Source organism: Chelonia mydas, chromosome 20 (assembly GCF_015237465.2).
Source record: "Chelonia mydas isolate rCheMyd1 chromosome 20, rCheMyd1.pri.v2, whole genome shotgun sequence".
NCBI classification, from domain to species: domain Eukaryota; kingdom Metazoa; phylum Chordata; order Testudines; family Cheloniidae; genus Chelonia; species Chelonia mydas.
This window is the reverse complement of record NC_051260.2, coordinates 1,747,749-1,764,968: the sequence shown is the minus strand read 5'-3', so window position 1 is coordinate 1,764,968 and position 17,220 is coordinate 1,747,749. Positions and strand designations below refer to the sequence as shown.

At 57.5% G+C, this 17,220-nt stretch overlaps 1 protein-coding gene across 1 annotated transcript; it reads left to right on the top strand.

The window, feature by feature from the left end:
- The first annotated feature begins 1,259 nt into the window (after positions 1 to 1,259).
- On the top strand, positions 1,260 to 17,193 carry C1QL4 (complement C1q like 4). Its single transcript, XM_037884151.2, has 2 exons — positions 1,260 to 2,379; positions 16,936 to 17,193. The coding sequence occupies exons 1-2, from the start codon at positions 1,825 to 1,827 to the stop codon at positions 17,113 to 17,115; spliced, it is 735 nt and encodes a 244-aa protein (XP_037740079.1). The 5' UTR covers positions 1,260 to 1,824; the 3' UTR covers positions 17,116 to 17,193.
- Positions 17,194 to 17,220: the final 27 nt, after the last annotated feature.

The following is a 17,220-nucleotide window of genomic DNA, read 5'->3' as shown; positions in this document are numbered from 1 at the left end:
TAATGAACCCCTCTACACAGACGTGCCCTGCAAAGGGGAGTGTGTATGTTAAATAGATTTATACTCACACTCACACACACACACTTTGGCCAAGGTTTCCAGAAGGAACCCGCGAGTTCTAGGAGCTTTGATTTGGGGGTGCTCGGTTGAGGCTCAGTGTCTCCTGCTCTGAGAAACAGGCCCCTTGAAGGCCGATAGTTGGGTACATCACTACGAACTCCCCCAGAATCAGCGGAAAGCCAGCGCCAGCTCGGGTAGCCAGAGGACGCAGCCCTGGCCAGGAGGTGAGGCTGCCTCACTGACAGTCCTGCCATGCCCCAGCTCGGCGATGGGGGAATTAGGGGCTAGGCCAGGCTGAGCTGAGCTGTGCATGTCACGGGGGGCTCCAGCCTCTGCACCCCGCTGCCGGCTGAGACCCGGAGCATGGCCAGGGGTGTCACATCCCCGCATCCCTCATGTCTATGGATGCGTGGTGTAAACAGCCGGCCTGGCCCCTCTGCAAGGGTAGGTTAGTTTACACGCGCGCCTCCCTGCCCCTCACGCCGGCTACGGCATCTTGCAGGATGGAGCGCTAGGATCCCTGGACTGGGCGGGGGGGTAATTGATTAATTAATGACTGTGATGCTTTGCAGCCCCTGTAGCCGATCTGTCAACTGTTAACCAGTCTCTGCAGAGAGAGGCGGGGAGGCGCCAAGGTAAAGCGCGTTAATTGCACAGGGGAACGGTACAAACCCAGCACATAAAACACAGCCTGAAACACGACTCGGGGGGGGGCTGGAGTGGCAGGATTAGCAGCCCAGAACGGCGGGAGGGGGGTAAATAGCAGTAGTAGGAAGCAGGATAACACCAGGCCCCAATGGGGCCAAGCAGCACGCGCACAGCGGGGTCACCCCCCCGCCGGCTCCGCGTCTTGTCGGAAGAGAGGTGACGCTTCCCCGCCTGAGCCGCGTCTCCTCCCCCGCGGCACTTGGGGACGATGCCCGCGGACCCCCGGCCCCGCCAGCCTGCCCCTCGCTCCTGCAAATGCCCAGGGAGCCCGGCTGCTCCGGACGGGATCCCACACGCCGCAGCTCCGGGCACCCGGGGCTGGGCCTCGCCTCCGCGCCTCCCTCCTGGGCCCCGAGGTGGCCCGGCTGGTCTTCGAGCGACCCTCCCGCCGCTCAGGCCGGCCTCCTCGCTCCCTCCCCGCTGAGCGCCGGGGGAGCTTGGGGTGGGGTGGGGGGCCCGGAGGCTCCCGCTCGGGTCTTGCTGCGCAGAGATGATGCCCATCTGAGCTGGCACGAGGAGAAGCCCGGAGCTGCCGCGGTCACCAGCTGGGCTCTCCAGGAGACAGGAGGGGAAGACAAAACCTCCCAGGCTCTCCCCCCCCCACCCTCCTCCCAGCTCTCGCCGACCCCCCCCTCCGCCCGCTCCCGCTGCCGCTGCGTCCAGTGAAGCGCGAGCAATCCGGAGCGTCTCCCGGCAAGGAGAGCGCGTCTCCGGCGCGGTGCGGGGCGGCGGCGCGGGAGGCAGCGAACGCGGGCGCCCAGCTCCTGGGCAACTTGGTGGGAACTTTCCCGTCCCTCGGAGCCGAGTCAACAAGTGCGGCGGCCGGCTGCGGAGCGGAGCCAGCCCGGGGGCGCCGCAGGTCAGCCCCGGGGGCGCCGCGCCGGGGCCGCCTCTCCTCCCCGGACTCGTCGGGGGGTTCCGGATCCGCCCCGCCCGGGCCCCGTCCCTGGAGAAGCTGCCGCCATTCCCTCCAAAAGCGAAGACGGCTTCCTAGCCCTGGCCGCGTCCAGGCTGAGCCGCAAGAAGAGGGTGGTCGGGGCGGCCATCGGGGTGGCCATGGTCCTGCTCCTGCTCGTGGCCATCCCGCTGCTGGTGCATCGCTCCAGGGCCGCCTCGCCCTACGACGTGCTGGGCAGCTGCCACATGGTCTGCGAGCCCCACACGCCCCAGACCCACGGGGCGGCCTCGGCCGAGGCCAGTCCGGAGCTGGCCGTCGTCTCCCCGCCCCCGGCCCTGCCGGGGGGCAAAGGCGACCCGGGGAGGAGGGGCAAGTCCGGGATCCGGGGGCCGCCGGGCCCCCCGGGGCCGCCGGGGCCGCGCGGTCCCGCCGGGGAGCCGGGCAGGCCGGGGCCGCCGGGGCCGGGGCCGGGGGGCTACGTCCCCTCGCTCTACAGCCCCCGGATCGCCTTCTACGCCGGGCTGCGGAAGCCCCACGAGGGCTACGAGGTGCTGCGCTTCGACGACGTGGTGACCAACGTGGGGAACTACTACGAGCCGAGCCGCGGGAAGTTCACCTGCCCCCTGCCCGGCATCTACTTCTTCACCTACCACGTGCTGATGCGCGGCGGGGACGGGACCAGCATGTGGGCCGACCTCATGAAGAACGGGCAGGTAGGAGAACCTCTGCGGCCCCCCCTCACCGGGAACCCGCCCCCCAGGGGCCCCGCCCACCTCACCTGGACCCCGCCCCTCCCCCGCTGGCCCCGCCCACCTCACCTGGACCCCGCCCCTCCCCCACGGGCTCCGCCCACCTCACCTGGAACCCGCCCCCCAGGGGCCCCGCCCACCTCACCTGGAACCCGCCCCCCAGGGGCCCCGCCCACCTCACCTGGACCCCTCCCCTCCCCCGCGGGCCCCGCCCACCTCACCTGGACCCCTCCCCTCCCCCGCGGGCCCCGCCCACCTCACCTGGACCCCTCCCCTCCCCCGCGGGCCCCGCCCACCTCACCTGGACCCCTCCCCTCCCCCGCGGGCCCCGCCCACCTCACCTGGACCCCTCCCCTCCCCCGCGGGCCCCGCCCACCTCACCTGGACCCCGCCCCTCCCCCACGGGCTCCGCCCACCTCACCTGGACCCCGCCCCCCAGGGGCCCCGCCCACCTCACCTGGACCCCGCCCCCCCACGGGCCCCGCCCACCTCACCTGGACCCCTCCCCTCCCCCACGGGCCCTGCCTACCTCCCCTGCACCCCGCCCACCTCACCTGCACCCTGCCCCTCTCCCCCCTACCTCCGCCCAGCCCACTTGCTCTTCCCCCTCACCTGCTAGCCACCCCTCTCCCCATTGGCTCCACCCAGCCCAGGTCCACTCCCCCACTGGCTCCACCCACATCACCTGCAACCCCACCCCTCTCCCCACTGGCTCCGCCCACCCCACCTGCAACTCCCATTGGCTCCTCTCACCTCATCTGCAGGTCCCAGCTCCTGCCAACCCACCCATGGAAGACAGTAGCTTTACCTGCAAATCAGCCAAACCTACCTCCAAGCATATGCTCCCCGGCTCCACCCTGCCAGTGTGCACACCTGCCCTCTCACCTGTGCCCAGCCTTGCCAGAGCTGTGTGTGTGTGATGGATTCGGAGCTTTGGGGAGGGGAAGGGCAGGGCAGCAGCCAGGGTCTGATTCCTCAGACCATCGGTCCATAAACCCCATGTGGGAAGGGCTGCCTAGACCCCTACAAACAGGGCACGTTCTAAAATCCAGCGACTTCCTATGACCCCTGTACACGCCCTGGGCTATAATCCTTCTGTTCATAATGGTATTTCATTATTAACATTGGTAATAATAACGTTTATGTACGGCAATGCTCGGGATATTGTTTAGAGAATGCTGACCGTGCGGCGGGTTTTCAATTGTATAAATATGTTTTAGATAGATAGATAGAGGGGGTGTGTGGGGATAGATAGATAGATAGATAGCTAGATAGATAGAGGGGGTGTGCGGGGATAGATAGAGGGGATTTATGGAGGGGGGTGTATGGGGATAGATAGATAGATGGGGTGTATGCGGATAGATAGAGGGGATTTATGGAGGGGGGTGTACACAGATAGATAGCTAGATAGATAGATGGGGTGTATGGAGATAGATAGATAGAGGGGATTTATGGAGGGGGGTGTACACAGATAGATAGCTAGATAGATAGATGGGGTGTATGGAGATAGATAGATAGAGGGGATTTATGGAGGGGGGTGTACACAGATAGATAGATGGGGTGTATGCGGATAGATAGAGGGGATTTATGGAGGGGGGTGTACACAGATAGATAGATAGATAGATGGGGTGTATGCGGATAAATAGAGGGGATTTATGGAGGGGGGTGTATGGGGATAGATAGAGGGGATTTATGGAGGGGTGTATGGGGATAGATAGATGGGGTGTATGGGGATAGATAGAGGGGATTTATGGAGGGGGGTGTATGGGGATAGATAGATAGAGGGGATTTATGGAGGGGGGTGTATGGGGATAGATAGATAGAGGGGATTTATGGAGGGGGGTGTATGGGGATAGATAGATAGCTAGCTAGATAGATGGGGTGTATGGGGATAGATAGAGGGGATTTATGGAGGGGGGTGTATGGGGATAGATAGATAGATAGATGGGGTGTATGGAGGTAGATAGATAGAGGGGATTTATGGAGGTGGGTGTATGGGGATAGATAGATAGATAGATAGATAGGTTCTTTTTTAAAGGACAAAATAAAGAGTTAAAAAAATTGAAATGCAAACAAGATTAATTTTGCTGGGAACCCTCCGGTTCAAGAAAGTCCCTTTAGGTTTGTGACCCAGTGTTGGGTTAGGATTAGTCGCCAACTCCTCATACCAGACACCTTGGCTTGAGAGCTGACCGGTTTGTTTGTATTATTCCTAAAGTAAAATACAGAGAACAAGAAGGTCCGGGCAAAGCTATTCAGTTCTATTCAGTCCTTCAGAATACGGAGGGGCAGGGTTACCCGTTCCTTTAAAAAATGAAAGCAAACATCGGAGCATCTGGAATCCGAGAGGCATTTATTTTTAAGATAGCCATGGGCTATTTTATTTGTAAAATATTGTGTTATCAGAGTCCGGGCGTTATTGCAGCAATTGTTAGAAGAAAAATAGATTTCCCCCCTACCCCAAAAAAAGCAAAGAATAAGATACATGCAACAATCAAAGCAACACACAAATACACACACACACTCCTTCAGAACACAGAGAGATGGGTTTGTAAAGTTTAATCAAACGTGGGGGGTTGTGATGTGGGAGAGAAGTTGTTACATTTTTTCAAATTAGCAGGAGTCAGAATACCGGAGATGGGTTTTCAAAATGTGCTCTGTGTTGAGCCAAAAAATTAAATAAGATGAGACGTATCTGCACATTCGTTGATGGTTCAAGAGGAGAGATGTTATAGAAGCGTAAGCAGTTCTTACGTGTGTGTGTGTGTAATAGATATTACATATGGCTGCTTGCATGTGTAACGTATGCTATAATATACTGAGAGTGCACAGGGGAATCTATACGTCTAGCGGGGATATTTATTAACTATACATTCAGTGTGTGTTTGTATAATATGTAATGCACATCAGCGGTTGAACAGTTTATATAGAATAGTCTATAGTCCAATATAGGCTATTAAACTGCGATTCTGTGCGCCCTGTACAGGATATTATAAACACAACCCTACCGCCTGTGTGGGTGAGTGTGTATTATGGCTACATTTCAGTGTCTCTAATATAGATACTTTACAGAATGTATGTACCCTATTTAATAGTTTAGTGGTGTGTAGCCACGTAAGTATAAAGAAACATTTTATGTACATATATCCTGCACAGACTGTATGACACACAATACTTTGTACGTGTAGCTGAATAGTAAATCTATATGCACATGATGGTTAATAGTTTATATGCATTTCAAAGTGTCTCTATAGCACTGCATACTGTCACGCACCTAGATTTACTATATTGCATATGTTTACCGAGGGTGTTTCTATAGAGAGATCGTCGATGTCGATAGATACACACTCACCACGTTGACAGATTTACACTCTCAAAATTTCCTCTAAAATCCTCCCAAGTCTCCCCAACACGGGGGATAAAAACCTGAGATTTTTCATCTCTGGAGAATCATTTGTCTTTTTCTCCCTTCCTCTTCTACTCCACTGTCAATAAACTCATATCAAATCTTCTCCTCACCTCCACATGCTTTATTAGCATCCGCTCCAAAGCGGGGTCGGGAGCTTTAAAATCCGCTGCATAGAACCTGGCCCAGAAACAAACAAAAATGCCCTGTTTCAGAGGGGCAGCCGCTTTAGTCTGTATCCGCAAAAAGAACAAGTCCTTGTGGCACCTTAGAGACTAACAAATTTATTTGGACATAAGCTTTTGTGGGCTAGAACCCACTTCATCGGATGCATGGAGTGAAAATACAGTTATCTTCCTATTGTATTTTCCACTGCATGTATCTGATGAAGTGGGTTTTAGCCCACGAAAGCTTATGCCCAAATAAATTGGTTAGTCTCTAAGGTGCCACAAGTCCTCCTCCTGCTTTTTTCAAAAACGCCCTGAGAAATTTGTTTATTTCCTATTTTATGGGGTTGATGTTCACATGCCCAGAGAACCACGCGAAGGCCGGGATTAAGATATTTAGTATCAGGTGATTCTTTTCTTTTCTTTTCCTTTCCTTTTTCAATAAAGAAAATAACTTGACGGTTGAGCTAAAACGACACCGTTTAAAAGCTCAACCTGGACACCCTCCATTTATTAAAGATAAATAAGCCATTGATCTCAAACTTTAAATGCATCCCCCTCCCCCTCCCAGCGGCTGCCTGGGCTAATGAAAGCAGCTCCTCGGAGAAGCCGTCTGTGTGTCTCTCGAGCGAATCAATAGACATATTTACATTTGGTCGCCAAGCGTCTTTAGCCGTGGGATTGGTAGGCGCTAACGCCCAAACCCCACTGTTTTCTATATCAGCGAGTCCTGTCGCCGCGGGGCCCAATCCTGAGCTGGTGCCAACTGAAGCCCCTGGGCCTCCGTCACCGTGTGCGATCCTTTACATCCAGGCCAAACGCAGCCAGAATTGAAACTTTTCACACCCGCCCTGCATTGGTGTGAACCCGGGCGCAAGGTGCCGGGCAACAGAGAACAAGGCCCAGTGGTGCTGCAGCGACGTGGCCGGGGGGCCGTACCATCCTTTGCCTGTGCCAGTTTCTCTCCTGTCACCCGCAGGCTTTCCTGTCCCGTGTCACAGCAGCGAGGTCTGTACTGGGGTGCTGGGACTGGCTTTCTTGCCAGCTACCACCTAAAATGAGTCTGGTGTGAAAAGTTCCCATTTGGCTCACCCTCTCCCCTTCAATCAGCAAAAGAACCTGGCCGTTACCATCACTCTTCTGTCCCCCTGCCAGAGGATCAGTTCGTTATTCGGGGCTGTTTGGCCGGCACCTCGACTAGATCAAAGGCTATTGATAATGAATTCTGATCATCTCCAGGGGCCAGAATTGTAGCCGGTGTAAACTGACATGGTTCCGTCAACTTCAGTGCTGAGGGTCTGGCCTGTAATATATTAAAAAAAACATTCTAGCCCCCACCTTTATACTACAGCTTGGAAATCTGAGATCATTGTAGGTCTGGCCGGTTTAGTCCTAGTTTAGAATAAAAGCAGAGGCTGGAATAGCGCTGACCAGAAAACGGCCCCAAAGGTCAGGTTGATTTTTTTGAGAGAGAGATTAATAGGGATGCTTTGGGTGTATCTATGGGGCAGTCACACCTTGGGACACCCTCCTATCTCCCTCCGCTTGCAAACAGGAAGAATCGCCTGGTTATTAAATAATAAATATCAGGAGGGCTAGAAACAGACATCGCTGCTGGTGAGATCGGTTCATTCCATGAGTCCCCGGGGACCTGTTTGCAGTCAATTTGTCAGTGGGTTGTTTTTTTTTTTAATTTTATTTTTAATACCAAAACACTCTCCTGTCAAACAAGATCAGACAGGAGACGTCCCCTCCCGCACAGACACCCCACCCGGCCTTTCCGTCTAGGTCTAATAAAGGCCCTCTGCACTTTTTATTTATGTAGCTTATTTTACCAGGGAATTAAAGCCTTGGTGGTATTTATGTCCTATTGGCAAGACAGTGACGGACAGCTGTTGTAAATCTGCCCTCAGGCTGTCAGATTTGGGTGCTGATGGGCCCTTAGAGAGACTCACCATAAAATATTTGTATCCATTGCCTTCCATCACTCCCCGCTGCCCAGCACCACATCTCACAGGATCAGGCCCAGGGAGACCACGGGCTCTTACCAGCTAGGATGCCTTCACCTCTGCCAGCAAGACACGAACTCCCTTCCCCCGAAAAGCCAGAAGAAACTCTGCCTTTCCAATCCCCCCCGCACCGGAACCCACTATTTTCACGGCACCGTTTCACAGATTATGAACACGCAGGATGGATCAGTGTGCCCCAGGAGTGGGAGACGGGTGGATTTCGGAGGCAATCGTACCATGCCAGAAATTGTTTGAAGTTGCTAGACACAAATACACTCACAGACACACACACCCGCAGGGTCGAGAAGCCACCTTGTCATGGCAGGGTCAGGTTTGGGGAGGGAATCTGGGCTCGGGGGGGGATCCTGGAGCGAGCCCCAGTTGATCGGCCAGGTTCTCCCTTCCTGAGCCGACCAGACTAGAAATCGGAGCCCGGGCCCCAGTTTCCACATCTCCTCCACCAGCTCCCCAAGTGACAGCCGTTTGGCCCAGCGTGTCTCACATCCCAGAGCCGGTGCTGCCGAGCGGTGACAGTTTGAAGGAGTGAGATTTCAAAGTAATTACGAGCCAGCTCTGAGACATCGCATTGGGAGGGAGCAGGACACGGAGCCGGCCGCCCCATGGGCGCCAGCTCCCACCTGGTCCCTGTCTGACAGGCATGGAGATGAGTTTGCGGGGCCTCAGCTGAGCCCCTAGGAAGGGAGACAGCTGTCCAGGCCGGTGCTAATTGGCAGCTGCAGCGAGAGGCCAAGGATTAAATGGGCCGTGGAGATATGACCCCGGTCCTGCCCCTTGCACGGGTCTCTCAAGGGCAGGGGTGCTGGCTGCAGGCACAGCTGTCCCCGGGGGCGAGTAAATAGGCACAGGTCTCTGCAGCTGTCAATCAAGTGCGCTCCACCAGCGTGAAACTCACAGCAACAAACGACTCCGCTCGCAGCAACGCCGCCGGACCGGGGGAAGCTCTGCCAGAGGCCCTCAGCGTGGCCCCAGGACGGAGGCATCTGGCTCCTCAAGGCCACATGCTGCCCATGGGCGGAGGGTGCAGGGCACGTTTAAAGTAGCCCTGAACGATGACCCGGCTCCTTGCCAGGCTCGGTAGCGTTGGCCTGAATTTACACACGAGGAAGAAGAGACGGGCGGGGGGGCGGGAGGTGGCTTGTCTAAGGTCGCACACTGAGCCGCGGGCAAGGTCCTTGCTCAGCTCTAACCACTAGACACCACTCCCCACCAGAGCAAAGAGTAGGACCCAGGAGTCCTGACTCCTAACCCCTGCACTGAGAGCAAACGTCCTGCACCGGATTTAAGTCAGTCTCTAGCGATGCGGGATCAAGAAGAGACCTTCCTGGGGCCAATTACCCTCCGTCTGCTGTGGCAGGGGCCTCCCATCTCACCCCTTCGTCCGCCACACGGTGCCAGCCACAGTCAGAGCCGGGACACTGGGTTCAGCGACCCTGGGGCCGGCTCTGGTCTGGCAAAGCCGCTCAGACCAGAGCCCTGAAATAAAGGAAAGATCCTTCTACTTTTGCAGAAGACATGAAGCTACGATAGATATTTCCCCCTCCCTCCCCCCTCCAAGAGTTTCTGCCTCTAATGGAAATCTGCCCCAGGAGCGCGTCAAAGCTGCATTCCTCACCCCGGGGAGGTGAGAAAACGCTTGAGGAATTACAGTCCGTTCATCAACAGGCAGCAAATCCTCTCGACTTCTCTCCAGCGGCATTTTAAAAGCACATATTCACCCCCCCGCGCCGCTCACAGACACTGTCAGAAACTCCTCCAAGCCCTGCCAGCTCGGCTGTGATCCTGTCAGCTCAGCCAACCTCAGCCGGCTCCCTAGCTGGACGGGCGAGCGCGAGGGGAGAGCCGGTGAGTCAGCAGGAGGCCGCCCCAGTCTGCCTCCCTAAAACGCCTTTGCGGTTGCAAGGGGGGCGAGTCCTTGTTCACAGCCTGTCCTAAGCCGTCAGGCAGCCTTAACCATCTGCCGCGCTCCACCCCAGAGGTGGCTGCGTTTCAGAGCGCTCCCTGGGCATGCTGCTTGTTGCTGTTACAGAGCCGCTGCCGATCAGTGCCGGCTCATCGGTTCCATCTCTCCATAGGTCTGCAAAGGGCTCCGGGCGGAAAGCGGCTCCGGGCGACTGCAGGCCTGGCCCTAGCAGCTCACTCCCCGGGTAACACGGGTGTGAAAAGCAGAACAAGGGGCTATCTTTGCACACGTCACAACACGTAACGTGGCATTTCAGCCGACCGCCCAGGTGCCTCCATCTTGGGGCGCTCGGCGTAGATTTGCCGGTGCTGAGCCCCAGAGCGAATCTCAGGCCTTGGGTGCGATCGCTCTCTAAGCCTCCCTCTGCCCAGGGGTGCTGGACCCCCCTGCACCGTCGCAGTGCCTGGGCATCCCTGACGTGAAAACCGTCGCATCAGGCACCGGGGCGGGGGGACCGAGGGGGTTTAGGGAGGCAGGCAGCAACTTACCAAGCTGCAATGACCCCAGCACTCCGGGGTCACGGCCCCAGCTCTGCCAGCCAGCACCTGGGCCGGAGGAATGACGCTCGTTGCCGCAGCACAGCGCCCCCTAGCACCACGCTGGGGCGGGGGGGGTCAGCGCTGGCCCAGGGGTCAGAGCACCTCTTGTGGAGCCCAGGCCTGGGCCGTGGAGGTCTCCTGTCCACGTCCTGACCCGGTCCGGCCCTGCGGCGTGCGAGCTCTGATGGGCTCCCAGCACAGGGAGCTGGGGGGTGGGGGTTAGAACTGGGGAGTTGGAGCCAGGACGTCTGCCGTCTATTCCTGCTCTGCAAGTCCCTTCCCGGCTCTGTGCCTCAGTGTCTCCATCTGTGCAATGGGGATAATTATATGGCCTAGCTTTAGCTGCAGGGTAATTCATTAAAATTGCCTCTTTGGGGGTGGAGGGGTTTTAGCCACATAAACCCAGCAGTGCAGAATGGGAAATAGCTCCCCAACTCCCAGCAGACCCAATGACCCTCCCCCAAGGAAAAAGTCCCCCCACCCCCACCCCGACCACTCCAGTCTGCTCCTTTCTTGGGTTCTGGCTACTGAATCCCAGCACGAGGAAGAGGAAAGTGTCAGCTCCCAGCCAGCCAGAGGCACCCCTGTGTGTGTGTTAGATGGGGTGTGAGCATGGGCATTAGTCTTGTGTCTCTACATTGGTGTCATTCCATGTGTGTGTGGCCAGGTGTGTAAAAGGGTCACCCACTCTGTTGCTTATGTATTAATACTAAGAACGACCAGCTCGCCTCTTGGTCTTTCCAGCAGGAGTGCTCAAAGTGCTTCACAAAGGTCAGGGTCATTATGCAGATGGGGAAACTGAGGCACCGGAGGGCATGACTTGTGACTGTTACCCAGCAGGCCAGAACAGAGCCAGGAACAGAAATCAGGTTTCCTGAGTCCCAGCCCAATACTCTGGCCACGGGGTCACACTCTGGACCCCACCAGCAACCGTGGCATTTGAAACGGCTGCCTGTGACAGGTGTAAGGCAGGAAATGGGGCGCTCGAGAGGTGTGTGGCACCAAACGGGCCCTTGGGGGTGGGGGGCGGAGTTTAGCGGAAAGGGGTTTTCCCGTTTTCCCCAGAATGACTTGGGTTCTGCTCACCGATGCCTGGAATAGCCCCTGAAATCTTGGACTGGCTCAAAACTTGCGGCATTCGTAAGTTATCCCGTTACCGACGGACGCCTGAGACAGGCCGTCGACCTGCGCCGAAGGCAAAGAGTTGAGTCACCGAAAAATGCAATTTCCTGACAAACTCAGCAAATAATTTTGCCCCTCCCCAAAAAAAGGGGGTGAAAAATTTCTAAACAGTCAAACAAACTGGTTTTCGCTTTGACATTTTCAAAACAAAACAGTTCGACGTGTTGTTTCCAAACCGCGGTATTCTGAAATTTTGCTGGATGTAACTAAAAATAAAAAGGTGAAAAAACCACCCAAAAACTAAGCAAAATATTCCACCTGAGACAAATTTCTTTTCGGATTTTTTTTTTGGCCGCCAGACCAAACCAATCAGTTATTTCCCCAGGTCTACACCAGGCTGCACAATGACTTTGGCGGGCGGGGGGGGGGGGGGGGGGTCTGGCGAAGCGTAAACATCTGTGGATTTATGGGGGTGTCTGGAATTGTGTTACTAGCTTCTTCCTGCCGCTGGTCACGATGTTACTCGCGGGGTGTCAAACCGTGCGTTGTTCAGCGTGTCAGCGTTTGTGTGACTGTGGGGCCGTTGTGTTATTCTCTGCGTGTGTGCGGTTATGCAGGTCTCTCTCCCTGGGGGCCGGAGTGCGTGTGTTGTGTTATTGGGTGTGTGGCTGGAGGTGACGGGAGGGGCAGAAGCACATTGTATGGGAGGGGTGCAGGAGCCAGCGTGTTTGCCTGTTGAGCTCCGTGCGAGGCCGCATGCCAGGGACCCACCGGCGGGGTGGAGAAATTCCAGCGAAACAAGAAGAAATCAACCCCCTCCATGCAGTTTTAATGTGGAGAGCTCAGCGGGGGGAGCAGCAGGCTGTTAATCGCTCGTCTCCGCGGCGGACACTTCCATGGGCCCTGGCTGTTTTATTTTCAATTCTTCAGAGTGCGGGTGGGGAGAAAGACGCCAGGTTTGGGGTTTCCAGGGAGTTTTAGTGAATTTCACACTGAGGCCTGATTGAGCGACCCAGAGGCTGACCCCTCTGAGTCAGGACAGCAGCAGGATGAACTTTCCACAGGCCTTTCCCTGCACCCCAGCCTACCCTGACGTGGGAAAAGGAGAGCTCTGGGGGACACAGCAGATCTGCCACTGATTGGCTGTGTGTCCTTGAGCAGGTCACTGTGCCTGCTCTGTGCCTCAGTTTCCCCCAGTTGTAAAACGAGGCGCACTTGTGAGGCTAAATTCCTGGATGTTAAGCAAGGGCCTGGGCTTGCCAGGGTGGCAGGGCCCACCCAAGCCTGGCTCGGTCCACAGAGGGCTGCTTCGTGGCCGACCTCCTGCGCAGCATTTGGACTGGCGACCGAGAGGGAGCCCGTGGGGGGAACGGAGGAATTGAGGCAGAGACGGATTCAGAGAAAGGGACCTAAATCCACCCCATAAAGCCCTGGCCGTGCCCAGTGGAGGCTGGTCCCTGTTTACGGCTCTGCCATAAGCTGCCTGCTGGCAGTTTGATCCCTTTCTGCGGGATGACAGGCAGCCGCTGAGCAGAGCTTTATCCCCTGCTGTGGCAGCTTGATCCGTAGAAAGGCCTCGGCCCATTGTCAGAGATTTTCTAGCCGGGGCTCAGGGGACGCCCGGACAGCTGAAGCGAGGAGGCTGGGGGTGGGGGCAGGGCGTGGGGTGCCCGCAGGCACTAGTGGGGGCCCGGGGCCCGCTGCGCAGAGAGGGGCAGGCCGCAGGGGCCAGGGCCTGCAGTGCAGTGAGCTAGAGGACCGACCCCCTGCATTGCACAGGGCAGGTGCCCAGGTGCCAGCAGGATGCCAAGCGTCCCCTCCTGCCCCCGGCGGAAGGGAAACCTCTGACCGAGCAAAGGAGCTGATTCCCCGGACGGCTCCGTCTCGGCCGGAGACCAGAGGGGGGCCGGTAGCTGCAGTGGTTTAAAGCAGGGTCACCCCTGCCTGCCCACAGCCACTCGTTCGACAGCACCCCAAACCCAACCACGTTAACAGGACGGCGGCTGGGCCGCACCCAGGCCAGTTCCCTTTGGCACTGGGTTGCTTGGCACCAGAGCGACCCACACCCAGCCTGCACCATCCCCCAGCAGCCTCCCTCCGGCTTCTCGCCCGTCCACACCGTCAGTTTCGCTCTCTGTATCTAGTCATGGCAGCACCAGGCGGGATGCGTTTGAGGGTCACGTGCACCCCAGGGAAAGGTGACAACAAGGAGAACAAACAAGCTACAACCCCCCCCCCTCGGGTCAGATCCTGCAAACACCTGAGCACCAAGCCAGTGGGAGTTAGGTGCCTAAATCCCTTGAAGGATCAGAGCCAAGGAGGCGCGGGAGCATCTGCAAAACTCTGGCGTGTGCCCTTCCCCCCTCCCTACCCTGGTTAGGTTTTGTTTTACATTTCACGGGCTGTATTCGGATTGTGTGCAATCTATTACTGGGAGTGATTAATAATGAAAATATGACGATGATCAAATACAATTATCAACAGACCTTAATTATATTTCCTATTAATATCCTAATGGGAAAAAGTGACCACTGACCCCAGCGAATTCTTTGAAAAAAACCTTCCTCGTCGTCTCGGCTGGACTCGAGATTTGCCTCCCGGCCGTTCTCGGGCTCTGCGGCGTGGTTGTCGCCGGCTCGGTCCCTGGACATTAGCAAGGCCGGGTGGACGAGGTCACATCTTTACTGGTTTTGGCGAGAGCGGCTGAGCGGCGCTTGCTCCCGCCCGGCCAGACGCCCACGGATCCATTTCTTAAATGAGCTTTTTAAAATTCGTTGTAAGTCACGCAAATCCTTGAACCTCCCCCCCGCAGCACCCGGGCTGCGGTTGGGGGCTGCCGCTCTGCCGCATGCTCCACACATAACAAAGAGAGCAAAGCCTGACGCATCCTTAAGCGGGGCACAGAGACCGGCCCCTCCCTAGAAACCCACCTTCGTCGGAAGGGCTGGGCTCGTGCAACCATTTTGGCGGGTAAATCTGAGTCAGTCGGGGCTGCACAAGCTTAAAGCGGAGCAGGATCGGGCCCCATGGCATTAGTAATGGGCACATCAGCCGTATCGATTATTTCCACGGGCTCCGGCTGAGCTCACAACCCCTCATACCAGGGGCTGCACGGAGTCAGTGAGAGACAGGCCCTGCCCGCAGAGCTCCCCGTGCAAACCGAGGCAGGGCTGCGATCTGTCCCCTTTGGGTAAATGGGGCCGGAGAGGTTCAAGGGACATGCCCAGATCTCCTGGGTCCCAGCCCAGGGCCTGCCCCGTCTTCCAGCGTAGCCCTGCTCGGCTGCTGCTGCAAAGCACCAGGAGAGTGCGGCATTAGGGTTATCAGGACTTAACCCTCTGATCAAAACCAGGTAGGGTCCAAGTCCTGCCGTGCACGAGCCGTCCTAGGATCCACACACACTGCCGTGCAGAGTTGCCCTCTGATCGCTAACACCCCGTGCATCATTAGCACCGACTCCGGCCCGTTCGGCACGCCGAACTAAGCTCCATTCGTAACGATCGTTCTGACGGCTGGATTCGGGAACAAGCGAGGCTGAAGAACCCGGGCCCACGGGGAGGTGAAGGGAGCGCTGATGTTCCTGGGACTGGAGGGCGGGTTCCTGAAAGCCCCAGCTCCTGGAGTCAGGAGATCATGTGAGATCTGGGCTTACGTGACAAGGTGGGAGGCGGGGGTGAGGGGGTGTCCTGAGTCTATCCCCGTGCTGGTGAGGCTGCCTTTCTCTTGCTGCTAATTCTACTGTATGCTGACAAATACCTCGTATTAGCAACAGCCTCTGTCACCATCACTGACTGTGAGTGTCTGAATGTCTGACACAGTTAATGATCATCTAGGTTCATAAGGCAGTGGTTATATTAATTATATTTAACACACTATGCAATTAGTTCATAATTAATAATCAACAATAATATAGTGAGTCTGTGATAGTTATATGGAGCATTACATAATAATATAGTGATTATATTAATTATAGTTACATGGCGTCTCATACAGTAATACGATCCTGCATAAATATAATTACTATCCGCTATTAATTAAGAATTGATCTCTCAGTTCGTAATATAGTTGTATGAATTCTGTGTGTAGATGACATAGAGATGAATTAGTAATCGTAACCCCGTACTGACGGTCGATCATCAGGATCCCAAACGAATGGGGGGACTGGCCCCACACCCCAGATTCTGGGATGGTTTTAGTCTATTGAGCTTTGCCGACCCGCCCAGTCAGGGCCATGAGTCCGGCCCGCGCTGCAGGAGCTCCCAGCTTCTCCCCAGACCCCTAATGATTCAATTCAGCCCCCCCATGGCCCCACAACTGCCCTTCCCACAGCCCAGCAATTACTTATGCCCCCACATCAATTCTGCCCCCTCCCAACCTCACCTCTGCTCCTGCAGCTGCTGGGGTCTTTACCCCCCTCTCCCAGGCCTGGGGGGGGGGGCAGGGATTCCCCCCCCCTTACAGGGAGGAAAGGGATGGGGGGGCAGACTGGCCCGTTGTTCACAGGAGGGGGAGGAAGCAGAGCCACCCTGATCGGCTGGGCTCTTTCAGCTCCCTCCCCACAACCCAAAAGCCCCTCTTGGCTCCTGCGTGGGGAGAGGGGAGAGCTCTGCCAGCCTCCAGCAGCCATCCTGATTGGCTGCTCATCCTCAGAGGTTGGGGCAGTGGGGAAGGCAGCCAGTGGGATGGGGGGTCCCGCCCCCCCACAGCGGAGGTTCCCAAGGGGGCTGGAGTTCCCCAGTGCCGGGGCAGCTGCAGCTGGGGCGAACGCAGACGAGGAAACGGCTGCCTTGGTGCTGGGGGAGGGGATTAACCCCCAGACCCAGTGCCCCGGATGGGGGCGATTCACCCCCCAGCCTGGGACGGGAAGGTTTGGACGCAGGGCGGGCCCCGCGTTAGCTCAGCCCCGGCTCTCGGCCCCTGGGGTCGGACGAGAGGACCCCCGGGGTCCCCCTCCCCTTCCAGGCGCCGTCCCTGCGGCGGAGAGACGCCGAGGCCAGGCCCACGGCCCTCAGGCCCCTGCGTCCACCGGGGCCAAGAGGCCAGTGGAGTGGATGGGTCCCTGCCAGGGGCTGAACCATGCCCTGGGCGCGTCTTTGGCCAGCGCTGCCCCCCCCTCAGTGGTGGGGGGGTGCCTCGGTGCCGTGGGGGAGGGGTGGCTCACCAGGGGCCTCCCACGCGTGAGCGGGTGCAGGATCGGGGCCCATGATCTATTGCATGGGCAGCTGTGCTCTGGGCAGCGGGGCAGGGGCTCAGCAGCGGCCCCCCCGTCTAACGCGCCCCCTCATCTCCCCCCCAGGTGCGGGCCAGCGCCATCGCCCAGGACGCCGACCAGAACTACGACTACGCCAGCAACAGCGTCATCCTGCACCTGGACGTGGGCGACGAGGTTTTCGTCAAGCTGGACGGGGGGAAGGTGCATGGGGGGAACACCAACAAATACAGCACCTTCTCCGGCTTCATCATCTACCCGGACTGAGCCCCCCGGACTGAGCCTGTCTGCCCCCCCAGCGTGGCCCCGGGGCCCCCCCGCACTGAGCCCGTCGGCCCCCCCAGCGTGGCCCCGGGGCCCCCCCGGACTGAG

Bases quoted from the DNA above. Each gene is read 5' to 3' on its own strand.
- C1QL4 (XM_037884151.2), top strand. From the start codon at position 1,825: ATGGTCCTGCTCCTGCTCGTGGCCATCCCGCTGCTGGTGCATCGCTCC. The intron at 2,380-16,935 runs GTAGGAGAACCT...TCTCCCCCCCAG, and splicing joins ACCTCATGAAGAACGGGCAG to GTGCGGGCCAGCGCCATCGC.